The 26,963-nt window shown below is 59.9% G+C and overlaps 2 protein-coding genes across 15 annotated transcripts; both read right to left on the bottom strand.

The window, feature by feature from the left end:
* Positions 1 to 896: 896 nt before the first annotated feature.
* Positions 897 to 12,517, bottom strand: FES (FES proto-oncogene, tyrosine kinase). 5 transcript variants are annotated; one of them, XM_036841743.1, is made up of 19 exons: positions 11,396 to 11,590; positions 10,681 to 10,902; positions 10,314 to 10,487; positions 8,836 to 8,932; positions 8,522 to 8,705; positions 6,470 to 6,607; positions 6,278 to 6,397; positions 6,020 to 6,142; positions 5,700 to 5,886; positions 5,494 to 5,577; positions 4,766 to 4,975; positions 4,302 to 4,424; positions 3,890 to 3,943; positions 2,959 to 3,077; positions 2,571 to 2,665; positions 2,332 to 2,455; positions 1,928 to 2,085; positions 1,690 to 1,812; positions 897 to 1,261 (listed from the first exon to the last, which is right to left on the bottom strand). In XM_036841743.1, the coding sequence occupies exons 2-19, from the start codon at positions 10,891 to 10,893 to the stop codon at positions 1,119 to 1,121; spliced, it is 2,469 nt and encodes an 822-aa protein (XP_036697638.1). In that variant the 5' UTR covers positions 10,894 to 10,902; positions 11,396 to 11,590; the 3' UTR covers positions 897 to 1,118. The 5 variants fall into 5 exon arrangements, with proteins under 5 accessions (XP_036697638.1, XP_036697637.1, XP_036697640.1 ...); XM_036841742.1 differs by lacking the exon at positions 11,396 to 11,590 and adding an exon at positions 12,419 to 12,516 and having other exon boundaries at positions 907 to 1,261; XM_036841744.1 differs by having other exon boundaries at positions 1,119 to 1,261; positions 11,285 to 11,591.
* An 11-nt stretch (positions 12,518 to 12,528) lies between these two features.
* Positions 12,529 to 25,507, bottom strand: FURIN (furin, paired basic amino acid cleaving enzyme). Of its 10 annotated transcripts, XM_036841748.1 has the most exons (17): positions 24,627 to 24,755; positions 22,438 to 22,606; positions 20,038 to 20,377; positions 19,560 to 19,658; positions 19,351 to 19,446; positions 18,901 to 19,029; positions 18,714 to 18,790; positions 18,334 to 18,422; positions 17,633 to 17,805; positions 16,975 to 17,187; positions 16,409 to 16,509; positions 16,184 to 16,287; positions 15,990 to 16,107; positions 15,699 to 15,878; positions 15,163 to 15,287; positions 14,955 to 15,065; positions 12,529 to 14,700 (listed from the first exon to the last, which is right to left on the bottom strand). In XM_036841748.1, exons 3-17 carry the CDS (start codon positions 20,212 to 20,214, stop codon positions 14,105 to 14,107), a joined length of 2,388 nt encoding a protein of 795 aa, XP_036697643.1. In that variant the 5' UTR covers positions 20,215 to 20,377; positions 22,438 to 22,606; positions 24,627 to 24,755; the 3' UTR covers positions 12,529 to 14,104. The 10 variants fall into 10 exon arrangements, with proteins under 10 accessions (XP_036697643.1, XP_036697646.1, XP_036697642.1 ...); XM_036841751.1 differs by lacking the exons at positions 22,438 to 22,606; positions 24,627 to 24,755 and adding an exon at positions 25,440 to 25,507; XM_036841747.1 differs by lacking the exon at positions 22,438 to 22,606 and having other exon boundaries at positions 24,627 to 24,775.
* Between the last annotated feature and the right edge of the window lie 1,456 nt (positions 25,508 to 26,963).

Genomic DNA, 26,963 nt, shown 5'->3' with positions numbered 1-26,963 from the left:
CAAGTATTGTCTTTTATCTCTTTGAAAATAGATATCAACTACTTCATGGCCATTTTATCTCAAAGTTCTTACTGCTTTGCTCTTTGGCGCTATAAATCTTTCCAGGTTTCTGTTTTTCAGTCTATTCATACTTCTTTGTCTTCTTCTTCTTTTTTTTTTGGCCGCACCATGCAGCATACAGGACCTTAGTTCCCTGACCAGGGATCGAACCCGCACCCCCTGCAGTGGAAGCACGGAGTCTTAACCACTGGACCTCCAGGGAAGTCCCTCTTTGTCTTCTTGACCTTCACCGTTGCTGCTAGAAAAGTTTCACATAACTTTGTAGGTTTCAGGTGAATTTAAGGGAGGAGGTGAGGGCTCCCCGCTCTGCTACCCATTGCTCAGTAAACTTGTCTTGAGAGATGGGAATAGTTTTCTTTCTCTTCAGCTACTCCAGTCCCCTTGGAGTGGAACTCTAACTTCCCCCGACACTCTCCTCTTCCTGTTTCTCATGTGACTGTGGTACACAGACATAGTGTCTCTGACATTTATAAGCTAATGACTTTCAAACCTCAGTTGCCAGCCTTTACTTCCATCTGAGCCTCCAGACTTATATGTCACACTTACATCCCCACAGGCCCCTGAAACGCAACATCTCCAGACTCACCGTACTTCCTGCAGCTCTGCTCCTCTGCCTGGGATCCTAATTCAGAAATAACACCACCATCTGGTCAAGAAGCCTGTATATCATCCTGATCTCTCTCCCTCTTCCCCAAGTCGCACATCCAACAGCTACCAAACCATGTCAGTTCTGCCCTGTGAACACTGCCTGTCCTCCTCCTTCCCCACGGCCACGGTACAGGGCCTCTATTCCTTCTAAGACCTGCCCTCCAGAGGAGTGCACATGCCAAGAGCACTTGATGGGCACAAATGGTTTTTATTATTTCTGCCTGGAAGAGGAATCCCTGGCAGGAACAGGGATGCACAACAGACACAGAGCTGCATCCCTGCCGGCAGCATAGATACCGCTGGCTGGAGTCCAGGACGATGAAGAGCTGTCCAGCGGCGTGACCTGGAGCTGGTGAGGAGGTATAATCTTGCCTGCAGAGGCCACTGGCTTGAGAAGTGGGGCCCCAGTCTCACCGATGCCGCTTTCGGATGCTCTGCAGCTCCTGGTAGATGGTGCTGAAGCTGGGTCGCTGCCCGGGCTCAGAGGCCCAGCACTGCTCCATGAGTCTGAACACAGCGTCGGGGCACAGCTCGGGGCAGGGCAGGCGGCCCCCTGTGAGGACAGGCACAGCACACCAGGCATGAGGAGGCTGTCTGAGGGGCCCTGGCAGCCCCTGGGCCATGCCATGAGCAATGGGAGCTGCTTAAGGTACAGTGTTCTTAAGGAGCCCCTTTTCTTCAACAAAAACACAGAGATTCTAATCTCAAGCCACCATGTGCTAGTTGTGTGATCCCTGCAAACCTCAGTGTTTCCTTCTGTAAAAGGGACCTATTAATCCCGACCTCACATGTTATGAAGAGTAAATGAAATAAACGATGGCCTGACACACAGCAGGGTTTCACTGGATGGTAGCTCTAGGATTATTCTTACTCTGCCTCAGTGGGAAGGATAGGGCGTTAGGAGGCCTGGAGGAGTCCAGCTGGAGCGGTGGGAAGAGGCCTTGGCTCTGAGGCCACTGTCACACCGCAGGGTTCCCTTACCCTTTTCCACAAACTCCCGAGTCTGCTGATTGCTGAGGTTGGGGTAGGGAGAGGCCCCCAGGCTGAAGGTCTCCCAGAGCAAGATGCCAAAGCTCCACACGTCGCTCTCAGAGGAGTAGCGGCCTATGAGGAGGTGAGGCGGCGTGAGTGGGCCACACCCATTGGCCAGAGAAGGGCAGGTGGCGGGACCCATGCCCAGCCTCGGGCCCTGCAGCCAGAGCGGATCAGGCCCAGGTACCGTAGTTCAGGGCCTCCGGTGCAGTCCACTTCACGGGAACTTGTCTGAGACCCCCCGAGGCTGCGTAGATCCCGTCGGCTTCCTCCCGGGACATCCCAAAGTCACTGATCTTCAGGACATTCTTCTCTGTCACTAGGCAGTTCCGAGCGGCCAGGTCCCTGGGCAAAAGCAGGACAGGGGCTCATTTAGCCAATATCCACGCAGCACCTGCCACCTGCCCGGCCCGGGCTCCCTAGACACAGCCACGAGCCGAAGCTGCCCCTGTTCCTGGGATGCCTGGTCCGTCAGAGAGGCAAACTCCACCCCCGGAGCTGGTGCCTGCTGGTGAGGGGCAGCAGCGCCTGCATCTGGTGCGGTGGCGGGGGGGCGGGTGTCAGGACGGCCTGCCGCGCCCACCCCCTCACCGGTGGATGCAGCACTTGCTCTCCAGATACTCCATGCCCGCAGCCGCATCCCCTACCATCTGCAGCAGAGTCTTCACCCTCAGGCGGGCTCCCTCTGTCCGGAGGAAGGTCAGGAAGTCGCCCCCTGGGAGTGGACGGTGGGGACGGGGAGCTCGATGAGCCTTCCGGGGGTCGGAGGCGGCGGGGAGACCTAGCCCAGCGGCGCACCCCAGCCCTGGAGGTCAGCTCACTCTGCTCACCCTGCACAAGCTCCATGACGATGTAGATGGGCTGCTTCTGGGTGCAGACGCCGATGAGACGCACGATGTTGGGGTGGCTGTACTGCTTCAGGATCCTGGGGGCGGGGGAGCAGGGCTGCTCAGGCTCCCACCTTGGCCGGGCAGGGGGTCTTACACATTCACCTCGTCGGCCCCGGGAGCCCAGGGAGCCTGAGGCAGGGTGAGAGCAGGGCAGCAGACCTGGAAGTGTGACTTTGGGTGGGTCCCAGAGCCTCAACCCTTCCACACTACGGGGGGGCGGGGCTGTGAAGATGCAACGAAGTCAAGCACTTCCGAAGTCAAGCACCCTGCCGTGTGCAGAGGAGCTCTTGTATGTGGAACCTCCAGGGGTGGGTATTTCATCACCCACCTCGCTTCCTGCAGAAACTTGGCCTTGAGGTCAGGTGGGAGCGTCTCGCGGCAAGATTTCACGGCCACCAGGGTGTTGTCGGCTCTCAGGCGTCCGCTGAATACTTCGCCAAAGTTCCCCTGAAACGGTCTGGGGCTCCTATCTGTCTTCCCTGGACTGTGGTCCTCTCCTGCACTCGGGGCACAGCCCACCTTGTCCCCACCGGCCCTTGCCTCAGTGCCCCCATGCTCAGACCTGCTCATCCCGGCTCTCTGGTCGGGGGACGAAGCGTACACATGGGACAGGCAGGGCGAGTCACCTCTGATTTACCATGTTCACTGAGAAGTGACATGGAAGTCCAACAATCACTTTTGCTGGGGTTGGTAAAGCGTTCTGGTTTTTAGGAAAGTGACTTCTTTCCTGAGTAGGTATTTTATTTTATTTTTCTTTCTTTCTTTCTTTTTTTTAATTTTTATTTTTAGGCCACAGCACGCAGCATGTGGGATCCTAGTTCCCTGACCAGGGATCAAACCTGCGCCCCACCTCACCGTCGCATTGGAGGCGCGGTCTTAACCACTGGACCGCCAGGGAAGCCCCCTAAGCAGGTATTTGATGGCTCATGTGAACAGAGCGTGTCTCTCTTCCCTGAGGAGGCAGGGGTTGGGGGGGAAGTGTGTGCGTGTGAGTGGGGTGGGGTGGGTGCTGGTGGCAGAGCCGTCTCTGGGGAGCTTCCAGGGCAGGTGCTTTCCCCCCGGTTTCCTGCAGGACAGCGTATGGCGGTGGCTGGGCAGGGAGTCAGGGGTCCAAGTTGGAACTCAGACTGAGGCAGGGAGGCTGAGAGTCCTCTGAGGGTGGGGCCCTGGTGTGACTCGGCCTTTGGGATGGAAAGAAGTGATACTGGGGGAGGGGAAAAGCAGGCGGCCAGGAGCCTGGCAGAGCGCACTCAACTCACCCGCCCAATCTGCTCACCCAACACCAGGTCCTCGTGGCTTAGTGCCCACTTGTCCTGGGGAAGGGAGGAGTCGGGGGGGAGGGGTGCGTCAGAAGTCAGTGAAGTGAGGGAGTGCTGAGCCCTATCAAGGACTGAATACCCCCTCCCAACGCTGTGTCTTTCATTTCTTGGCACCTTGGTTCGTTGGTCTGCAAAATGGGGGTTGGACACAGGATCACACTTAGATGACTCAGGGACCAGGCAGGGGCACTAAATGGGTGAGCACCAGCCGGGGGTGTGTGGCCCAGGGAATGGGATTGACCTTGACATTCCAAACCTAGAGGGAGGCCGGCCCCCTGGGGAGTGTATGGGACCTGGAAAGCCCTTTTCCTGCTCTGATTCTGTGTGGGCCCCAATCCTGCCACAGACTCACCTTGGGCACAGCCCTGTTCAGGATGATACCGCTCTTCTTGGTGAGGGGCTGCTGGGAGCGCAACAGGTGGTCTATGAGCAAGGGGATGCTGGGAAAGCCATCTCCTTCCAGTCGGTACAGGTTCTGCGGGGTAGGGGGAACTGGGGTCAACAGCCTCCATTGCTGAGGGGGCCTGAGCCCTGGGAGAGGAGAGAAAGAAAGAACGGCAGGGAGAAAGGGCCTGCCTGGGACGAGAGGCAGAGACCTTATGCTGCACGACAAGCCTGCTCCCCCGTCCTATGGGAGGACGCACACCTCTGTTTGGTTGCAGGGACTGGGTGGTCCCTGGGGCCCCTTTCAGCTCTGCCAGGGAGACATCTAAGACATAGCAGCTCCTTTCTACGCTCCCTGGTGAAGGGGAAAGGAGGGGAGGGAGGGGAGGGAGGGGAAGGGAAGAGAGAGGCTGGGGTTCAGGCCCCACTCACGTCAGCATACTGGATGATGAAGTGTCGGGGCTGCCCATCCCACAGCACAGACAGCACGTACTCCTGCTTGCCCTGGCTCTCCCGGACCAGGAAGTCCCCGGAGTGTGTCAGCAGCTCAGCCACCTCTGCCCGTGGGATGGCTCCGTGGTACCACAGCTGCTCATGCAGGGGCTTCTGCACCTCTGGAACGAGCTGCAGAGGTGGGGGGAGCTAGACAGGGACAGGGGAGGAGCAAGGAGGGGTCACTCAGCCAGCCCATCAGGGGAGGCCACTAGGCCGGCCAGTTGGGGGGTGTCCGTCTCTCTCTCATATACTCCTCGTCCTCACAAACCACGCTAGTGCCACAAAGAGCCATCTGCAACCCTTGGAGCCAGCAATAAACTCACCCAGGCTGGGTGATCCCAAACAAAGCTTTTGCCTTTTCCTCCAGGCCACAGCCCCCAACCACTCCTGGAGCAGAGAGAGCCGTGGGATGACGAGGCTGCAGGTCCCTTCCACACACGTGGGTGGTGGAGAGGAAGAGGGTACAGGGGTGGCACGGAATCCCAGGGAAGAGAGGGGCTCCCCAGTAAAAGTAGCCTGGGAAGAGCCTCCTCTCTAGGGCAACCCCGTGACTAAACCCAAAGCACCGTGGTAGGAGGGGCTTAGGAGGACGTCCCTGAGACCGCTGGCCTGGCCCACCCCTTAGAGAAGGGCAGAGGTGCGGGTCCAGGCTGGGCTCCACTCACCGAGAACTTGGGGCGGAAGATTCCTGAGATGTGGCTCTTAAGGATCTCCAGGGTGGGTGTCCTTCCCCCTTCTCGCTCCTGCTCCTGAGGCCAGGGACAGACGTCAGCGGGTGGCCAGGCTTGGGGAGGGGGAGGGCGAAAATGAGGAGCGCGGCCCCGGGTGGGCGGGCAGGGCTGGCGGTGCAGGCTGCGGGTGGGCGGCTCACCGAGGACGAGGTGGAGTGGCGGTCGTCCTGCAGGAGCAGCACGGGCAGGGGCTCACGGGGGCCCAGCTGCTCCAGCTTGGCCTGCAGCAGCTCCTGCTGGGCCTGCAGCTTGGCCTGGCTGCACAGCGCTACCTGCAGCCCCTGCAGTGCCTCCTGCAGCACCTGCTTCTTGCCCAGCAGCTGCACCCTGTGGGCAGGGGTGGATGGTTGGGTGGGGGGAGAGAGGGGCTCAGCCTGCAGCTGGCGGCCGGCAGTGGGTCAGGCAGGCCGGAAGGAGGGAAGGGAGGGCCAGGAGGCTGCTGTAGGCGGGCCCCACTCACCGCTCCCGGGGGTGGGTGGTCTGCTCCTCAGTCCAGAGCTCGTGCTGCAGCTGAGTGACCACCTCCTGCCGGCTGAGCACTGTCTCAGTGGCCACAGCCAGTTCTTCTGTCACTGAGGTCAGCCTGTGCCCAGAGGAAGGGCAGTGTTAGAGCCACGCCCCTCAGATGCATCCCTGTGGGGCCAAGCAAGCCTGCGGGCTGGCCACAGCTCTGTGTGGACGGCGTCCACCCCCGACCCCGAGCCGAGCCACCACACACGTGTGCTGCACGCTTTCCACAGTCAGCTCGTTCAGCTGCAGCTCCCCGGGCTCCAGCAGTTCAGCCTCCTCAAGCAGCGACTCATCGAAGGTGACACAGGGTGGGACGTCAGGTGTGGACCTGCGGGGGACAGTGCCCGTCAGTGCACAGGCCAGCAGCCCTGGCACCCAGCTGCTGCAAGGAGGGGCTTACCCATACTGTTGCAGGAATCCTTGGTACTCGGCCTCGGGCTGGATGTGGGCAACCGCTGCAGCCATCTCCCGGTGAATGGCCACCACCTCGTCCTGCACCAGGCTGCTAATCTCCAGGTATTCCTGCAGGATCTCCTTCCTGCCCCCAGACGGGACCCCGGGTCAGGGGGGCCTCAGGCTGGACAAGGCTAGGAAGCTTGGGGCCCGTGGCACTGGATTTGGGCCCACCCTGGGGTTGATCCTCCCCACCCATCATTTACCAGTCAAATGACCACAGGCAAGTTACTTAGTGTCTCCCGGGAGTTTGTAATAAGGCCCCAATGACAGCCTATGTGCAGAGTGTGTGGTTTGAGGAAGTGCTCAGTAAATGTGAGCTACAAATGTGCCTGCCCTGGGCATAGCCCCACAGCTGGGGCTCCGGGGCTCTGATACACGTGTAAGCCATCGATGTGCTGCTGACCCCGCATTTATACCTCCCAGAGCCCCAGTCTCATGTAACTATCCGCCTACTCTAAATGTCCTGTTGGACATCTACCAGTTGAAAAATGAACTGCTGGGACTTCCCTGGTGGCGCAGTGGTTAAGAATCCACCTTCCAATTCAGGGGACACGGGTTCGATCCCTGGTTGGGGAACTAAGATCCCATGTGCTGCAACTATAGAGCCCACGCACTCTGGAACCCGCACGCTGCAACTAGAGAGAAGGCTGCACGCCACGACGAAAGATCCCGCATGCCGCAACTTAAGACCCGACACAGCCAAAAATAAATAAATAAATATTTTTAAAAAAAATGAAAAATGAACTCCTATTCTTATCTCCTGAACCTGCTTCTCCCATAGCATTCTCCATGTAGCCTCCACCACCCAGGGGCTCCGGGCCAAATCCTTGGAGTCATCCTTGACTGCTCTATCCACACCCCACTTCCAGTGCATGAGGAATTCCCACCGGCTCCACCTTCAAAGTACGTCCAAGACCTGACCACTTCTCCCCTCCATTGCTACTGCCCAGGTCCAGTGGCATGGTCTGTGGTCTGGATCACTGCAGTAGCCTCCTGCCTGGTCTCCCTGGTCCTGTCTTGCCCCCTGAAGTCTGTTCTCAACACAGCAGTCGAACTGACCTCACTAAGACGGCTCAGATCATGCTGCTCTTCTGGTCCACCCAGAGCCAAAGTCCTCACAATGGCCTGCGGGACCCTCTATCATCCCTGGACTCCTCCAGCCCTGTGTCTGACTCTGCCCTTCCCTCACTCTGCAAAGGCTGCACTGGCTTCCTTGCTATTCCTTGATTTCAGGCACTCTCCCACCTTGTGGCCTGTGCGCCTGTGATTCCTCTTTCTGGAATGGCCCTTCTTCAAAATCCCCCTGGCTCACTTCTGCACTTCTGAGGCTTTCCCAGACCACTCCATTTAAAACAGCAAACCTGGGACTTCCCTGGTGGTGCAGTGGTTAAGACTCCACGCTCCCAATGCAGGGGCCTCGGGTCCGATCCCTGGTGAGGGAACTAGATCTCTCATGCATGTTGCAACTAAGAGTTTGCGTGCCACAACTAAGGAGCTGGCGAGCCGCAACTAAGGAGCCCACCTGCCGCAACTAAGACATGGCGCAACCAAATAAATAAAAATGGCAAAAAAAGAACATATGCCTTAAAAATAAATAAATAAATAAATAAATAAACCAGTAACCTCCTGCCCTGTCCCGTGCCTCCCTATCCTCTTTTCTTTTTTTCTTTTTCTCCATAGCACCTATCACCTCTAACATGCTTTCTACTTTACTTATTGATTTCCTTTTCTTTCTCCACAAACGAATGATCCTAGAGGACAGATATCTTTGTCTACGTTCTCTGCTGTATCACACAGCAGAGCCTAGAATGCTGTTCAATAAACATAATAAAACCCTGCAATAAGGGGCCCAGAATAATGTAATTTGGATGTAAACTGACTGGCCCAGGGCGTGTTCTCACGTGACTACACGCCTGTCACTTTTACAGGACTGCGTTTTCTGGACCCTGCCTCTGGGCTTCAGGGCTGTGACGGGGGTCGGGGGGTGTGGGCTTACAAGATGCACGCCATCTCCTGGTGCAGGTCCTGCAGGGACTGGAGCAGGCCGGGCAGCATGAGCCGGTGGTGGTGCTGGTGGTGTAGCTGCGCGGCCCGCACGCCCAGCACATAGCGGTTGTGGTGAGCGAACAGCTTCCACAAGCTGCGCACGTACTTGTCCTTGGCCTTGTCACGGTCTTTGTCTGCCAGGTCGGGGGAAGGAGGCGTGGGTGACAGCACAGAGGCCTGGGTAGCACCTCCCTCCCCAGGTACCTGTGGACAGGTCTGGGCTGGCTTGGGATTCCCATCCTGCCAGCGAGGGAAGCCCCGGACCTTTGCTGGCCTCCTGGTACTTGCGTCGGGCCTGGGCGCTGTCCCGTGCCAGGGCTCGGTACTGGCTCTTCAGCTTCTCAACGTCCTGGCTGTGGGTCTGGAGAGAGAGGAGAGACCAGCGTGGGACAGCAGGTCCCCAGAGGATTCCTGCCCGAGGTGAAGCCCTGGACAGGTTCTGCAGTCCAGGTGGGCAGCACATCCAAGTTCATCCTTCAGCAAGGGCCTGGAGACCTCTGGGACTTAGCCATTGCTGCTGAGGTTAAGGTCAGAGGAGTCGGGCTAAGGACAGGCCCCCAGGGGCAGCAGAGAGCCGGACTGGGCAGGCGACAACTGTCCTTCCTTGGCCTAGAGTGGTATCTGGTGGCAACTAAGGTCCAGAGGCAGGCATGTGTGCTTGGTTTAACACTCTGTTGATGCCATCTTGAAATTCTTAATAATTTTTTGACAAGGGGCCCCGCGTTTTCATTTTGCACTGGGTCCCACAATTATGTTCCTGGTGGTCAAGACTGGAGTTCTCATCCCAGTTGCCTGTTTCTGCACTGGGGTACTTAGGGCAAACTCCACTCCTCTCCTCTGAACCTCAGCTTCCCCATCTGTAACAGAGCTAAATGCACAGACTAGATCAGCCCTTTTCTTAAGGGCCAAGTGGTAAACATTTTAGGCTTGTAGGCCATGCAGTCTCTGTTGAACTTGCTGGGCTCTGCCACTGTAGCTCTTTAGTAGCCACAGATAATATGAAAACATATGGGCAAGGCTGTGTTCCAGTAAAACTGCCTGCAAAAGCAGGCTGACCCCTGAATTAGATGATCGTCTGGGAAGAGAAGAGCGGGTGAAGACTGGCCACCAGGGGCCGCTGTGGGTCTGCAGCAAGGCTGGGTTTGCACTGGTAGAAGGGGTGTGGTGCAGGCGGCTGCCCAGCACACTGAATAAGAAGGCTAAAGCATCCGCGTAAATAGCTCCAATCAAACAGCCTCTAGTCAGAGGAGCTGGGCAGGATTCAAGTGCAGGCAGACCCACTTCACAGCCCCAGTCCTTAACCTCCGATTCAGGGGGCCACGCTGATGCCTTGTGGAGTCTCTGGGTCCCTGGGAGGAGCCAGCCTGGACCAAGGGCGGGCAGAGTAGCCCTCATTCCTGTCACTGTCTCTCGGACCCGAGGGCCCGCTGGTGCAGTGCAGGAGGTGGGTCACAGGTCCTGCGCTCCTCCCAGGCAATGGCTGGATCACTCATCCTTGTATTCCCAGCACTCTGCTCAGGCACACAGTAGGGTGACAGAAAAGGCGTGGAGAGGCCCTGCTGCAGCCCGGCCCAAGCTAAGGCAGGAAGGGGGGTGAGGGAAGGAAGCTGGGGGGTGGGCCTGTGGTCAGATACTTACACTTCTTCAGTGAGTCCAGGGGTTCCTTGCAAAACCAGCCCTTTTCAGCTCAAAATGTAGGCAGAAATGACCAGGTGAAGCCCCGGTGCCACCCACCCACCTACCTTGGTGAGCTCCTGCTGGAGCTGCTGCCACTGCTCGTTGTAGGTCTTGCGCAGCTGCTGCCGCTCCCGGATCAACAGGCTCAGCTTGCTCAGCGGCCCTGAGTTCAGATCTTCTGCGTGCTGCCTCAGCAACCGGCTCAGGCCCTCCGTCTGGCTGGTGATCTCTGCCCAGGACTACAGCATGGGGCGGGCAAGGCAGGGAGTTGGGGGGACAGTGGCTCCCACGCCTGGGCCTGCCCAATCTCCAACCCTCCCCAGTGGGCTCCGGGAAAGGAAGGGGCAGGCAGATCTACCCAGCACCCACAGGGCTTTGTTGGTCGAGGGCGGGAAGGGCGGTGAGGAGGCCTAGGGCCCTGTAGAATCCCACCTGACTGATGGGGCTCTGGGGGCTGATGCCCCGGCTCTGGCCCCCACTGTCCTGCAGTGACATGTGGTGCAGCAGCCCAGCGTATTCTCTGTCACTCTTGACCCGCTGGGCCATCCACTTCCTCATGCCCTCCAGCAGCCGAAGCTCGGCCTCCTGCATCTGCTGCAGTGCCCCGTGGCCCTGGGGACTGCACAGCTCCGAAGAGAAGCCCATAGTGTGGTCCTGGGGACCAAGAGAGGAGAGGCCACCACTGGAGGCAAGGCAGAAGCTGGAGACGGGCGGGCAGGACAGGGAAGCTAGGGGCTGCCGGGCCAGGAGGAGCCGCAGGCAGGCAGGAGGTGGGGGCCTGTCCCGCTGAAATGCAGCCATGGGTACAGAACACGGCCTGGGCTGGGAAAGCCCTCATTGCTTCCTGTGTCCCAGGTCGAGGCCTGGTGCCAGGGGTCTCCTTCCCAGCCCTGGAACAGAAACTTCCCGGAGCCTCCCTCCCTGGGCCCTTCCACCCAGCACCCGCTGCAGGGGCAAGGTGTGCACAAGGCTGCCCCTGCCGGCGCCCCAGGCAGCCGCCGCCCGGGACCCTGCCCTTCTGCGGCCCCTGCCCTACCTGGTCCCGTGTCGCGCTCTCTGATCGCCTGCCGGGCCCCTGCCCACTGCCTGCTGACCCCGCTCCCCGTGCCCACCGCTGCTGCCTCCTGGGCCTTGGGGCAGGAGTTACCCGCGTGGGCAGCTGATCCTGGGGCCGCCGAGGACCGACTCAGACTCAGGCCCGCACCACCCGGGGCCAGTTCCTGATTCCGCGTTTCCTCCTCCTGCGGTTTCAGTTGGCCCCGGCCCCGGGGCGGGCCGGCTGAGGGGAAGGGGCGGGCGGGAGCCCCCGACGCCTGCCCGCCCCCCTGCCCAGTGCAGGCCGCTGCCTCAGCCGGCCACACGGCCACGGAAACGGAAGGGAGGAGGGGGCTGGGAAAGAATGGCCCAGAAGAGAGCAGCCTGCGCCCGGCACTCCCCAGGGCCCAGACAGCGCCCGGGAACACGGGGAACGGCCCAAGGGGGCGGCGGTGGGCGCCTGGCACAGGGCCGGGCTGCAGGATTGCGTTGGGCCGGGGAGTCTGGGGGTCCAGAGCCTGGGGGCGGGCAGGCAGTCCGAGCAGCAGGCCAGGGCGGCCCCAGAAGAGGAAGGGGGAAGCCTAGTCCAGGCCTTCCCCACCCCACTGGATTCCCCAAGGAGAGCTCAGGCGCCAGCCTCCATTTGAATAAAATTTCCAAGTAAATATCCCGAGGAGAGGCCTGCTTCTCAGGCACAGATCCTGGTGGAACTGGCACGGCTCCTCCACCCCCAGGCAGGGGCTTCCTGTCCCAAGGGAGACCTGTGGCAGGCGAGGGCCCTGGGCTGGGGAGTGGAGAGGTATGGCGTTCCTAGTGTGGGACTCAGGATCTCCCCAGCAAAAGCCATCTTGGTCCAGTTAGGCCCCACCGAAGGCCTCAGCCCTACAGCTGGCGGCCAGGCTACTTCAGCCAAGGGAGACCCTGAGCAACTGGACACAGGCCATCACTCTCCACCCTGCTGGAGTCCAGGCCTGTGGGGGTGGAGGTGCTCAGCTAGTCCCACCCCTGGGGCTCATTAGTCCCACCCCTGGGGCTCATTAGTCCCACCCCTGGGGCTCGTCTCCAGCTGCTATCCCTTCCACACCCACCTAAAGAAGGCTTTGAGCGCCACGGGAAGTGGACTTTGGGCACTTACAGGTAGGCAGGACATCATGTGGGCATGTAACTCGCCCCAGCCCTCACCCGCAGCCCATCCTGGACGCAGCCCCAGGTCCTGGGAAGAACATCACCACACTGGAGACCAGGCCTGGTTTGCATAGTCTGCACGTTTAATCACTTTAAAACCTCTAACATTATCTCGTGTCCATTAAATAGAACCAACAATGCTGGGCCTGTTTAAATTACAAGAAAAAAAAAAATCACTGTGCACCAACCCAGTATCTTACAAAACCAGCTGGGCTGGCCACAAGGGTGGGGGGGGGGATGGGAGAGGTGGGGGCACCCCTGGGCAGGTGGCTGGGTGCCAGGAGGGGCTAGGGGAGAGAAAGAAAAGGGGGCTCCCAAACGGGAGGGGACTGATTGTCCTAACGGGAGGGGTACAAAAGGCACGTCAGAAGAGGGGGACTTGGGGGGCAGGACAGGTCAGTGCTTTCTCCACCAGGGCACAGTGTTGGAGGGGGGCTCAGTGCCACTGCCTGCCCACCCCTGGCACTTGGAGAACCAGTGACCCATGAGCCCTTGGCACGAGGAGCCCCATCTGAAATGGACGACAGCCTGCCCCTTCTACTGTACTCCTCCTTTCCTAGGGCCCGCCTGGCCTGGCCTGCCTCTTCAGGACCTGGGGCTCAGCTACTCCTCAGCAACACGCTGCAGACCCCCACACCTCAGGGCCAGGGCAGCCGGGGGGAACAGCAGGGTGGACAGTGGGTGTGGGAAGGTGGATGGTCCAGCTGCTACCCCCATTAAAAATACCAAAAAAAAAAAAAAAAAAAGAAATCAGCATCTAAAGTGAAATAATCACAAAGTGAAAATATATCCTCAAACAGCCCCTGAGATCCCCACAGGGGAAAGCAGCATCGGGTGGGAGGCGGGAGAGGCCGGCTGGGCCACCGTCCCTCCCCACCACCCACCCAGGGGCTCCGGGACTGTGAGTGCCAACAGCCCAGGCAGCCCCGGGCTCAGAAAACAGGGACTTGGGCCCTGGCAGGAGGAGAGGGTGCCAGAGAGGGGAGGGTGGTCAGCACACCAGCATGGGGCCGGGCCAGCCTCGCTCAGCAGGCAGCCAGCTGTAGTGGAGGTGGGCAAAGGGACAAACACATGTGTGCACACACGTGTGCACCCTGGAAGTGCCTGCCTTGCCTTGGTCCCTTCCTTTGCTTACTGCTTCCGCCCGAGGCTCACCAGAGGTGGGGGACGGGGTCAGGGATGCAAAAGCCCTTAGAGAGGTGGCCTCCTCCTTCAAATACCCCCTAGGCCAGCCTCCCTGCTGCCTGGATGGGGACCATTATTGCTTTAGAGGAACAGGGAAGGGGCGAGAGCTGCAGCCCGGGTCAGGAATCCCGTAAGGGAAGGGCTGCCCCTCTTCACTCCGCAGGGAACTCTGGCTGGGGCCTGGAACTTGGAAAGCTGCCCTAAAGGTTTCACTCCTTTCTCCACACGCAGGCGTGCTGGGGGTGGGCAGAGGCCCTCCCCTGCTCCCCAGCTGGTCCTGGGGTCCCACCTCAGGCAGCCGGGGGGCCCAAGGGTAGGGTGGGAAGCCGTCTCTGCCTCTCTTGCCTCCCAGCTGGGGTCCAAACCCAGTCCCAAGATAAAAAAATACTTTGGTGAATTAAAAAGTGCCCCAGGAGGGGATGGGCTCGAAGGGGCGGGCAGTAGGCGCTCGTCAAAGGGCGCTCTGGTCTTTGATAAAGGCGGTCCTCTCGCCCCGGCCCTCGTCCTCTTCTGAGTCGGACGGGCACTCCTCCTGCCAGGCTTCGGGGGGCAGCCCCTTGTAGGAGATGAGGCCACGGTCCATGGTGTACACCTTCACCCCTCGGAAGCTGAAGCCCGAGCGCAGCTGCAGGACCAGGAAGACAGTGACGAAGACCAGCACGATGAAGGCGCAGCTGAGGCCGGCCACCACCTCGGGCAGGTGCGAGGGCAGCAGCCCCTCCCGCAGCCGCGGCTCTGCCTCCACCTCCGCGGGCGGCGGCCGAGGTGGCTGCTGCGGCTGCGGAGACTCACGGCTGCTCTGGCTTTGCCGGGAGCACGTCTGCTCCACAGGGTCCAGGGAGGAGTGGCTGGGGCAGCTGAGGCAGTCTGTGGGGGCTGGCCCCTGGCACGTGGCACACGAGGCGTGGCAGGGGGCACAGACGCTGGCCCGGATGATCTCCACGTCGTTCTCGGTGCTGTAGTGCGTGTCGAGGACTTGGGGAGCGAAGCCTGGAGGGCAGCGCTGGACACAGCTCTTCTGGTGCAGGGAGAAGCCTTCCTCGCACACTGCCGGCACGGGGCAGAAGGTGAGCGTCAGCCCAGCCGCCCATGGCTGTTGGGCCCTGAGCCCCACGACAGTGGCAGCCTGTGGACCTGCAGCCCCAGGCAGTCACCGCCGTCCCCAGGAGCTCCCACCCGCCCCAGGACTGTGGTCACCCTGGGGGTCCCAGCGTCCCTTCACACCCCTTTTCCTCCTTTAGGACAGGCGCCCTCTGTCCCCAGCCTCAGGTTCCCAAGCCCTCGCAGCACCCACGACTGACCCACACAGGCCTGGCTGGACGTGAGGGTCTTGCAGCCGATGCTCTCAGGAGGTGTGGGCAGCCCCTCGGGGGCCGTGCCGTACAGCACAAGGGTGAACTTGGTCAGTGTCCCTATTGAGGGGGGAGGCAAAAGTCAGAAGCCACGCCCGGCACCTCAGACTCTGCCAGCGCTCCTCCTCCATCCCCAGCCCTCGAGCACCCCCAATACCATAGTTGTTTGCTTCGCTGGTGTTTTCAATCTCCAGGACCCACTCGCCAGAGGGGTCCTCGTCCCAGGAATGGGTCGTCATGAAGGCCCAATCGTTAAACCCGTCTGCAGAATAGTCGTGCGGCCTGGGGAGGAAGGTGCACGTAGCTGCCTGAGGCCTCTGGGGGATCCCAGCCAGGGGACACCGAGCCCACAGCACACGGACCACGCACCCTCCCCCCAGTGCAGCATAACCCCGTTGGGCTGGAAATGCCTGCTGGGTGTTTCCCAGCAGGCCAAATGTTCTCAACCAGAAGATTCTGGAAATGTGCAAGGGTACTACGCATGGGAAGGCACACAGACATGGCATTTAATAGGCAGAATCAGGGATTCCTGCAACATGGGACAGTCCCATAGGACAAAAACCATCCTTCCCAAAATGCCAACAGTGGAAAAGTATTTGGTGCCCTTCAGGGAGGGCTGTGTGAGTGAGTGAATGAATGAATGCATGTGGATGTGAGGGACAGGACAAGCTGGACAGAGGAGAGGGCAAGCACCTGGCGGCCAGCAGGGTGGAGCGGGTGCCCATGGGGCTGACCAGGTGGATGGCCAGGTCACCGCGGCGGTTGTAGGACAGGGTGAGCCGCGCCTGAGTGTGTTCCAGCCGCGTGATGTGGCTGGGCTCCCCCAGGCAGGCGGTCACAGTCTTCCGCACCTCCAGCCGCTTCCCGATGTCCCTGCAGGGAGAGCACCGTGATGGTCTATCAGCCTGGCCCAGGGGGACCAGCGGGCACCCCTGCGCCCCTCAGGTCCCGCCTGCCCCCTCCCAGCCAGGGTCCAGCCCTCACTTGGGCTCAGTGAGGATGTCGATGATGCACTTCCGCTGGGGGGTCACCGTCGTCCAGTTCTGGGCCAGAGCCACCATGGCACCTGCGTCCAGTAACCCGTAGCCATACGAATGGCTCACTGTGGGGCAGGGAAGGCGGGGTCAGTTGGGAGGCACACAGGGCCCCCGCAACCCCCAATCCAGCCCTGTGCTCACCTTTGCGGCCCACACCATTGGTGGCCCAGTCGTTAGCACTGAGGTGCGCTGGCTTTGAGGTCTGTACCACCAGGTGCTGCATGTCCCGCCAGGTGAGGTTCTTACTGCAGAGGAAGGACGGAGAGGCTTGGGGGCTGTCTCTTCGGAGAGAAGCTGGAGACCAAGGGCTGCCTTGCAGGGGGCGCTGGTGGGGACAGGGTTGCGCCTCAGCCCCCACCCACTTACTTGGCCTCCAGGGTGAGAGCGATGATGCCCGCTGCCAAGGGGGCAGAGGCAGAGGTGCCTGTGTGAGACTCCGTACACTTCTGCCGCAGATCAGTGGTCACCTACCAGGAGGACAATGATGTTGGGCCTGTAATGGGGGGAGGGCACCAGAGGGGGGCCACCTGCCTGCCCTCCCTCTGCCCACAGGCCCTGAGCACCATAAGCAGGAGTGGGGAGCCAGGGCCAAGAAACCTTGGTCCCACCTGCTGCCTTGCTAACTTGCTGTGGACAGGCCGATGCCTGGCCCTTTCCGGGCCTCAGTTTCCCGAGGAATGAGAGGATTGAACTAAAGGTTGGCGATCATTAAGAGCAACGCATGTTTTCAGGGAGAGTCTTCTCAGGGGCTTCACCGATGGCTCCAGAGTCCCCAAGAGTCTTGGAGAGCTCCCTAGCCCCCATCCCATGACGCCTTAGCCACCACCACCCAGCCACGTGCGGGTGGAAGGCAGATGGGGTTGGAAAGGGGGCCCCGGGCAGAGCCAGCAAGCAGCCCCGTTTCCCCAGCCGCCACCCGGGGCAGGACTCACGATCTGCTTCTCGTTCTGGTTTCCACTGCTGTAGGTTGTGGCCAGCGTGGACGAGCAGGCCTCACTGTACCAGGGCACGTTGCCGGACTGCGTGGCGCTGCTGATGGACAGCGTGTAGATGCTGTTGGTGTAGCCGTCGCAGTTGCAGCTGTCATGTTCCCGGCCCCCGTTCCCAGAGGCCCAGACAAAGATGGAGCCCAGCCCCCCACGGCCCTGTGGACAGAGTGGGCTGGGGTCACTCGAGAACAGGACTTGGGGGAGGCCTGGCAGGAAGATGCTGCTCGAGACTGGGAAGGCTGGAGCATCCTTCTCGGGGGACTCTCTATCCAGCCCCTGTTCCCCTGGGAGACCCCTGGTGGATCTCATCCTTTTTCGCACAAAAAAGAGAGACCCAGACCACCAACCAAAATGCTCAGAGTGGTGATTCCAAAGGGTGGAATTATGGGTAATTAGTATTTACTTTTCTCTTTTTTCTGTCCTTCCAGTTCCTTAACATTTTAATAACATTTAATAAACAAACTTTGTGTAAATTAAAATTAAACACAAGAATAAATAAATAGGAACAGAAAAACACAAAGAAGTATGGAAAAGGTAGCGCCTAGTTTACCCCCCGAGGCTGGGCCTGGTTTCTAGGGCGGGGCCAGGACCCCCACCTCACCTGGCTGACCCCCCGGAAGAAGGCCTCCTCAGCAAGGCGGGCTGGCCCATCCACGGTCTTGCCGTCGTCCTCGGGGCCCCAACTGGCGCTGTAGATGTGGATGTGGTTGGGATTCAGGCCCAGCGAGCGTGCCTCTACCGCATCTGTCACTTCACCGTCCAGCATGCGCACCCCTGGCCATGGAGGGGGGCGGGGAGAGGGATGCTGCGTGGGTCCAGCTGCCAGGAGCTCTCCCTGGAGCACACCCAGCCTTGCACCCAGAGGATGGGCAGGGGAGGGCAGAGGATGGTGCTGGGAAACCCTGAGCCCCTAACTCACTGGCCAGCCTCTGCCTTTCGAAGACAAGACGCAGGGGAAAAGGGGAGATCTCCCTGGGCCCCAACCACACATTCTGGACTAGGATGAGTTTCTGGGGTCCCAAAGGAGCATGGTGATCAAGGCCTGCCATGTAAGGACTCAGAGTGGACAGTGAGGATTTAGGGAGACTCCTGCTAAGAAACACTCCCTCCGCCCCACAGCACAGGGCCACCAGCACAGGTGGTTCAGCTTTTTGAGTTACTAAGAACCCTCTAAAGAAGAGCCATGCGGTCAAAAGGATCCACAGCGGGAAAGTGGCAGACACAGGCTAGATGGGAAGTGAATAGAGAAGAATCCCACTGGAAGGGTCCTCCCAAAGACCGGTAGCCAAGGCCCACACCCACCTCCAATGCGGGCATTGTAGGCCACGCCTACACCACAGACACCGTTGTTGGCCACTGCAGCCACCTCGCCTGCACACCGTGTGCCATGCCTGCCAGGGCCAAGAGCACAGCATTAACAGTGGACAGAGCATGGTGGGTGCAGCCTGAGGAGCAGGAAGGGCCACATGCATGCCCCTCTACCTTTGCTGTCCCACATCTGTACACAGACCACCCCCCCCGCTCCTCTTGGCCTATGGCCACCTCCACTCAGACCGAACCTTCCCTCAGAGCCCCAGCTAGACCAGGACTATGGAAAAGACTTCAGCCTCTCGGGAAGGGCACATCTGCTTCCTCAGTGGAAAACAGAAGGGAAGCAGAGGCCAGGGACCTGCAGTTCTTACCTGTTGTCATTCATCTGCGTGTACCGAGGCTGGGGGTCAGGGTCCTGGTCATTGACATCGAAGCTGGCCCCAGGATCCTGGAAAGGACATGGCCATCATCAGGGTCAGCCTGAACACACCGGCAGAACAGGACCACCCCTAGACTCCCCTCGCCAGGGATGGCTGCCTCCCTCCCCAGCCTCCTCACATAATTGCCTGCCAAGTCCGGGTGGTTCTTCTCGATGCCATCGTCCAGAATGGAGACCACGATGCCACGCCCCGTGTAGCCCTGGGCCCAGGCCTCCTTCACGTTCAGGTCCCGCTGGGTGACACCAGACTGCAGAGACACCCACCCCCGTCACCCAGCACTTACGAGATGTGGTTGCTGGGTGAGGTTACGGGAACCTTGGAGAATCCCTTTGCCACCCCCAAAAGCTCCTTCTCCACCCGCCCCTGCTCCTCAAATGCCACCACTGGTTGTCTGGGCTCATGGAATTATAAAGAACTCTGGGAGGGCACTCCCCAGGGCTCAGCAGGATGGGCTGGAGTAAGATTACTCAGCAGACAGAGGAAGACTGACAGGAGGCCTGGAAGTCGGCCTCACCCACTCACGGGACCCCTCAGTGGACGGATGGATGCAGCCAGGGAGGCAACGTACCAGGTACCACTGCTGGGGAAACTTGGGGTCCGTGGGCTCCTGGTACACGTCCCGTTTGGTCCGTCGCTTTGCCACCTGCTGCTCCAGCCACTGTACCTGTGAGGGAGTGAGGGAGAGATGGTGTGGGTGGAGGAGTGGGGAGGGAGAGCAAGGCCTCCTGAGAACTGAAAGGGAAGGGTGGCAGCAGGAGGGGCTGGGGCCGCACTCACTTGAGGTTCCCGCTGCAGCCGGCTGTGCCGCGGGCGGTGAGGTGACAGGGACCGCTTTGTCACCGCTCGATGCCAGAAGTGGTAATAGTCGCCGAAGATCTACAACAGAGCAGGGAGACTGAGCTGGGCTTTCCATCTGCCAGTCCTCATGGAGGCGGGGGATGGGGGTGGACAACCGGCTGCAAGGGGAGGCTCACCACGGCAGGGGGTGGTGGGCATCTGCTCCCCGCCCAGGACCCCACAAGGAGGTGCAGCGGGCTGAGGGGGACTCACCCCCCTGGGATACACCGGTCCACTGAGCAACCTAGGCTAGAAGCCCAAGGGCAGGACAAGCCACCCATAACATGCCTACTACCCAGATGCCCCTGAGAAGACAAGCCCCAGAGTTCCTGCTCTGGGTGCCGGAACCCCTGCCCTCACTGGCCCCACCCCCTGGCGATGTCCTATGCCTCGGCCAGCAGGGGGGAAGAACACCTACCTGGCCCAGGTTGAGGAAGCCATGCTTGCGTGCCACACTGTCAGCCACGGCTGGGCCTCCAGGAATGCACACGGCCCAGGTGTTGGTGAAGACCTTCTGGCCACGGACATCGGCCGCCAGCAGGACCAAGGCTCCTGCTGCTGCTACCACCCATAGCAACCAGGGCCTCAGCTCCATGGGGGGGACAGGTGGCCGGGACCCCGGAGCCCCCGTCTCCTTGGCCTGGTCACAGGGCCTCGGCTCCCGCGTGCCTGCTCACTGACTGTGGCCCGGGGCTGACTGGCGGGGGCATGGGACCGAGACGGGCAGGACTGCGCGGGGAGGATGAGGGCTGCCGGCTCTGAGAGGAACAAGGGAGGAGAAGAGGGAGAGTCAGTCGCTCCCCAGCCACGCACTAAAGCTGCCTTCCCACCCCACGGCTCACTCCAGGCCTGAAAGGGGCTCTGGGGGGGAGGGGTGAAAATCCAGCCCCCCAAGGTGAGCCGGATAGATGGACAGAAGGACCGCCTCCACACGCAAGAATACGGAAGTGGGATGAAGAGGACCAAGGCTTGAGTCGCTCAAAATTAGAAGCAACAACTGAATAAATGCTTGCCAGAATTGAAGTCAAAAAGGTGGGTTAGGGACTTCCCTGGTGGCGCAGTGGTTAAGAATCCTCCTGCCAATGCAGGGGACACGGGTTCGAGCCCTGGTCCGGGAAGATCCCACATGCCGTAGAGCAACTAAGCCCGTGCGCCACAACTACTGAGCCTGCGCTCTAGAGCCCGCGAACCACAACTACTGAGCCCGCGTGTCACAACTACTGCAGCCCATGCACCTAGAGCCCGTGCTCTGCAACAAGAGAAGCCACTGCAATGAGAATCCCGCACACCGCAACGAAGAGCAGCCCCTGCTCGCCACAACTAGAGAAAGCCCATGCGCAGCAACAAACACCCAATGCAGCCAAATGTAAATTAATTAATTAATTAAAAAAAAAAAAAAAAAGGTGGGTTATAGGGACTTCCCTGGTGGCGCAGTGGTTAAGAACCCACCTGCCACTGCAGGGGACAGGGGTTCAAGCCCTGCTCAGGTAAGATCCCACATGCCATGGAGCAACTAAGCCCGTGGGCCACAAGTACTGAGCCCTCGTGCCACAACTACTGAAGTTTGCACTCCTAGAGCCCGGGCTCCACAACAAGAGAAGCCACCGTAATGAGAAGCCCTCGCACCACAACGAAGAGTAACCCCCGCTCGCCACAACTAGAGAAAGCCTGCGCACAGCAACGAAGACCCAACGCAGACAAAAATTAATTAATTAATTATTTTTTAAAAAGGTGGGTTATAAAGCAGTAGGTACCTATAATCCCGTTTTGTTTTTAAAAAACTATTTATACGTGTATATTTATATAAAACCACAAAACATAATCTGGAAGGACACATGCTAACAATGGTTCTCTCAAGGTGGTGAGAATTATGAGTAATTGTTATTTTCTTTTGTGTCATGTATATTTTCCAAATTACCCAGGTATATTTTATAAAGGAATAAAATGTTAGCTTTTTAAAGTTTTTTAATGGGCGGTGTCTACACAGCTCACTAGGGCTTCCTAGTTCAGCAAAGCAGACCCAGCCATAGGGAGTTACCTGCAAAGACCCACAGCCCCTGGCAAGAAAGAGTGGGTAACCTAAGGTGGGATGGGGGCTTTGGGGGCTGAGCACGGGGAGGGGGGATCGCAGTGGCTTCACCCTCCCTCTTCGGCCCAGACCATCAGCAAAGTCAGGGGCTCAGGCTCTTTTTTTACACAGTTTCCTGGGAAACGCTGGGGCCACCCAGCCCTGGCCTGCAGGCCTCCAGCAGCCCCCTCGGTCGCTCCACACCCACCAGCTTTGCGTAATCTGAGCCCGGGCAGCCAGGGCAAACACTGGCTGCTGAGCCAGGAGCGCCAAGGTGAAGCTGAATCAATAGTCCGAGTGTTGTTTTTCCTCCTTCAGCAAACAGACAGCAGGACCTCTCTGCCTGGGGCCACATAACTGTCCCCACATAGGGCCCCTGGCTAGCCAGAAGCCAAGCCCCTGGGGTGGGGAGAAGCTGGGGGAGGTCCCGGTGGGGCTGCCGGAGGTGTCCCGCCTCAGTGCCAAGCTTGTTGAGCACAGCGCCTGCCCACACGGCCCCGGATGCCCCCACCACTCCCAGGGCCCAGCCCCAAAGGAGGCCACTCTGCTGGACGGCAAAATGAAGCTCCCCATCTCACCCGGGCCCCAGAGAGCTGGACAGGCGGGCTCACCACTGGGAACACTCCTTTTCCAGAGACTGCCCTCAGCCACAGTCAGCCTCCCTGCCTGCTCCTGCTGCAGTCCCACCCTGCAGGCTGGAGAGACTCAACACACAATTCCTGGAGTATTTTCAGTTTACACCAAAATAACCTGACAGCTGATGGCAGGAGGCATCCACAATGCAGCTCCTCCTCACCCTGGATGGGCAGAGTCCATAGGGTTCCCGGACAGGCCTGGAAGCCACAGCCCCATGATGCCTTGGGTGACCAAGTTCCGGAAAGCTGGTCTGAGCAATGGCTGGGCAGCCAGACATCCAGCCCTAGGGGGTGAAGGAAATCCAAGCCCCTCATTTAACAGAGGATATGGAGCCCTAGGGGCAGAGCCAGATAAACAAGCCCTCTTCTCCCCTTCTTGCCACAAGAGCGGCCTCTTGGTTCCAGATGTCAAGAAAGGCCATCTCCTGACCACAGTGCTGTGAGCCGTACTGGAACTCCCAAATCAAGACTGGGTTCATCTGCGTCCAGCCCAAGTTCTGGGACATTGTGGATGGAGCTGCAGCTGCTTGGTGGTAAAGGTGATTAACTACTTAATTACCTTGCAGCACCCAAAAAGAAAGCGGGCTTCAGGCACAACCAAACAATCCCCCAAGAAAGGACCAGCCTTTGTCTGCTCAGCATCCCCAGCCACGGTGAGCCGTAGATATGGCTTCCACAGAGCCTGAAGCCTCCAGACAGCCCTGCCTCAGCATCCTGGAGGGAGGGAGGGAGGGAGGGAGGGAGGGAGGGAGGACCCCCTCCCAAAAGAGCAGGCGCTGAGAACAATGAATGAATGGGCTTCTCCCCACCCCCATCCCAGACTCTGACTCACCCTCTGAGTCCCAGTTCGGCTCAAACCCGGAGGCTTGCTGTATTTCCAGCCTCCTGTGAAGCTCTCTCACATGGGAGTCAGCTCCAGGCTGTGGCCACAGAGAGACCTGTGGGTGCTCTTCGTGGCTGTGTTCTAGGCCAAAGCCCTTTTCTCCAGTCCCAGGAACCTCCTAACACAGACACCCACTCTGAGGCACCCAAACTGAACCTACCCCAGGTCCAGCTGCTGTTTCCCAGGCACTGGGGGTCTGGCGTGGACAGGGCTGCCTGGGAAACCTGGTCCCGTCTCTCTTTCCAGCAAAGAAACACCAAGCCAGGTCCTGTAACAGGCACTGAAGGCTGTGCTGAAATTCTGAATTCCAATCTTTACTCAACTTATTTGCTATGTGATCTTAAGTCACTTAATCTCTCTGGGCCTCAGTTTCCTAGATGGTAAAAACTGCTAGACCAGAGGTTTTCAAACTTTTTTTTAAAGCCACAGAATCTTTAAAAAATCAAATCTTATGTGGAAGCCCAGTATAGGAAATTGTAAAACTTGGGCCACTCTGGTTGAAACGGGTCACGCTTGGCTACTCTCCTATGCTGTGCCCACACCTGGCCAGCAGCTGCCCAGCCCTCACTAGGCCACATCACCTGGGTTCCCCTCCCACTTCCCAAGTCAGAAAGAATTCTGACACCCTCCGGTGGAGGAGGGTCTGCACCCCCAGGGGCAAAGGGCTAGGGGATGGCGGGGAAAGCAGGTACTGACCTGACAAGTGACTGCTGTAAGACCTGTCTGGCAAGCAGGCCGCCCCTCAGTCCAGCCACCCCACGGGGGCAGCAGGGGTCTCGGCCAGGCCTCCGCGGGAGGCAGCCCCGGAACCTACCTGAGCCAGCCTCCCAGCGCCCGCGGATCCCGCACCTGAGTGTCTCGCCGCTCAGGTGTGCGGGCGGGGACGAGGCCCGGGCCGTGAATAATCCCCTCCGCCTCGCGAACAGCCGCTCCTCCCCTCCCCCGGCGGGAGCGCAGGCCCTCCCCAGCCGCGGAGTGGGTGAGCCGGCGGCGGCCCCCGAAGGACTGCGGGGAGGCGGGAGCACCCGGCGCCTCTGGAATTCTCTCGCCATCCCGCCCCCAGCGGGGGCCCCGCTGGCGCTTCCTGAGGTCAGAGGGCTCGCCCCGGCCCCAAGCGGAAAAGTACCGGCACCTACAAGGGCTGGGAGCCGAGCCGGGCCCGACGCTCTCAGGTGGGCTGCGGGGCGCCCTTCCTGCTCCCCACGGCTTCACCCTCGGGGCCGGCCCGGGGGCCAGTTTCGAAAGCCGGGCGGGCAGCCGGGCCCGGGCTGCCTCCGCGCCAGCGACCCCGACCCTCCCCCGCCTGGGCGCCCGGGCCGCGGAGCCCGCTCCTCCGGCAGAGCGGCCCAGTCCGACCGGCTCTCCTCGGGCCCGGCTCCCGGCGCGCTGCCTCCACCGGGCCCCGCGCCCTCGCCGCTTACCCTAGGGAGCGCGGGCGGGGAAACTTTTCCAGGCGAGCGCCGCGGCGGCTCGGGCGCCCCTCGGCCGAGCGGAGAGCCCGGCGGCGGGGCCTGGGCTCGACGCGGTCCCCGCGCCCGGCAGCAGCGTCACCGCGCGGAGGCGGGGAGGAGCGGCGGCGCGGCCTCGGCCGGGCCGGCGACCAGGGCAGGGCTCGGCCTCGGCCTCGGCCTCGGCTCCGGCTCCGGCTCCGGCGCGGGCGGGGGCAGCGGCCGGGCCGCGGCGGCGGCGCGGCTTGTTTACTCGGGCCGCTGTCAGCGGCTGCGGCGGCCGGGGCTCCTCCTCCTCCGCCGCCGCGCCCCCTCCCCCTCGCGGCGCCACCTCCGCGCTCCCCAGCAGCCGCCGCAGCGGTCCCGCCGCCCTGGCCCGCCGCGCCGCCCATGCCGCCCGGCCCCGGGCCCGCGTTCGGAGCGGGAGAGCCGCAGCCCCCGAGCTCCGGCCTTGCGGGGCGCCCGCTGCCTCCGGCTCACGGTCGGGGCAGGTAGGAAGTGGGGCCAGCGATCCCAAAGCCCTCGCGGCCGCCCGGCGCGTCGCCCAGGCCCCACTGCCCGCACCCCCGCCCCGGGCTCGGCTCTTCGCGCCGCGAGCTCCCCGGGCCGGCGGCCGAGGAGACCCGAACTCGGAACCCCCGGCAGGGGTTGGGAAGGGCTCGAGGCGTCACTCCGAGCCCAGTCTCGGCCGGATTCTGGGGAAGCTGGCCTTTTTCTCCCCCCACTTCCCCACTCCTAAGCCACGAGTTTGGGCACGACCGAGTTAAGTGCCCTGGGATGACGCACCTGGGGTACCCCATCTGAGGTCGGGCTTCACCGCGCCTGGGCAAACCTCCTCGTGGCCTGCAGTTAGAGGACTCACGATTTTATTTGCATTTATATAGACAGGTGGATAAGCAGAACAAGTAGCCCATCCCCTTTTAATTTTTTTAAAACTTTTTTTTTTTTTTTAACTCCAACCGCCTGCCAGGCACCAGGCCAATCACTTTATATTATCTCCTTCTCATGTACATTATTTAATCTACATAATCCTTTCAGGCTGACATTATTAATCCCATTTTACAGATAAGGAAACTGAGGCGCACAAGGTTTAAATAATTTGCCCAAGATACCACAACTAGCAGGCCTCAGAGCCTGGAAGAGATCTAGGGCTTTGGCAGAGCCTGAATCTGAGCTACTTGCAATATACCAGCCGGCTCCTCTCCCTCCCTGGGTCCCTGCCCTAGAAAACGTCTGTGCTACTTGGCCGAGGCCACCACTGCTTGAGCTGAGAGAGAAAAGAGGGGAAATGTGGCCAAAAGCTCCCCAGGCTGGGTTATTCCAAGGTCGCAGAGCAGTCTCTGCCCATCCTTTCCTGCTCGCTTTGAGATAACCTGGCAGAACAATATTATCCTGTGATCTCTTCAACACCGGTTTGGGGATAATGACAAAAACGAGCACCGAACACTGCAGAGCATGTTCTCTGAGCCAGGAGTAGTTCTCAGCTCTTTCCGTGTGTTAAATTATTTTATCCTTACCACAAACCCTGTAAGGTGGATACAATTTTCCTTTAGGGATCTTTCATGTATCACTATCTACAGAGGAGGAAACTGAGGCCCAGAGAAGTTAAGTAACATTCGTAAAGTAACTCACTAGGTGACAAGTCAACCAGCAAACCTGCGTTTGAAACCCTGCAGTACTAATTTACACTATGCCACCTTAGACAAGTTACTTAATTCTCAGAGCCTCAATTTACCCCTCTGTAAAATGGAGATAATATTCAACTAGTGGGATAAGGTACTGTTTGGGCACCTGTACAAACAGTGCAAAAACCGGAAACTCAGGGAAGAATGTGCAGTCCTAAAAGTTGAGCCGGGAGATAAGTCCAGTTGGCCCCCTCTTGGAATGGGAACTGCCCCCCACAGGGAGCAAAGACTCCTAGGGGCCACCCTGGGGTGGCTCCAACTAGCAGCACCAGCCACAGTTGGGAAAACAATACTTCTTCAGTCAGACCTAGGCAGGAAGTGAGTCACGGTTCTTCCTAAGTCTGTGAGCAAGAGATCCCTATTGAGGGGAAATGGGGACAGGGCTGGTCCCATCTAGCCTCAGAGTCCCCCAGTGCCCTTCCCCCTTGTCCTCTGACTTACAAGAAAGGTAAACCCGGAAGGAAAGCAATCCTGTCTGCCTCTAGGTGCCCCACCCATCCTGGAGGCCGGCCCCAGGGGAGCCGAAGTGGGTCTGAGGAGGAGGAGGGGCTAGCCCTGTCTCAGGCGGCTGTCACCCAGCAGAGGCACTGGAGCTTCCCAGTTTCTCCCGACAGCCGGCCCCTCC

The sequence above is a fragment of the Balaenoptera musculus genome, chromosome 2, assembly GCF_009873245.2.
Source record: "Balaenoptera musculus isolate JJ_BM4_2016_0621 chromosome 2, mBalMus1.pri.v3, whole genome shotgun sequence".
Taxonomy (NCBI): Eukaryota; Metazoa; Chordata; class Mammalia; order Artiodactyla; family Balaenopteridae; genus Balaenoptera; species Balaenoptera musculus.
This window is presented reverse-complemented; position numbering and strand designations above follow the sequence as displayed.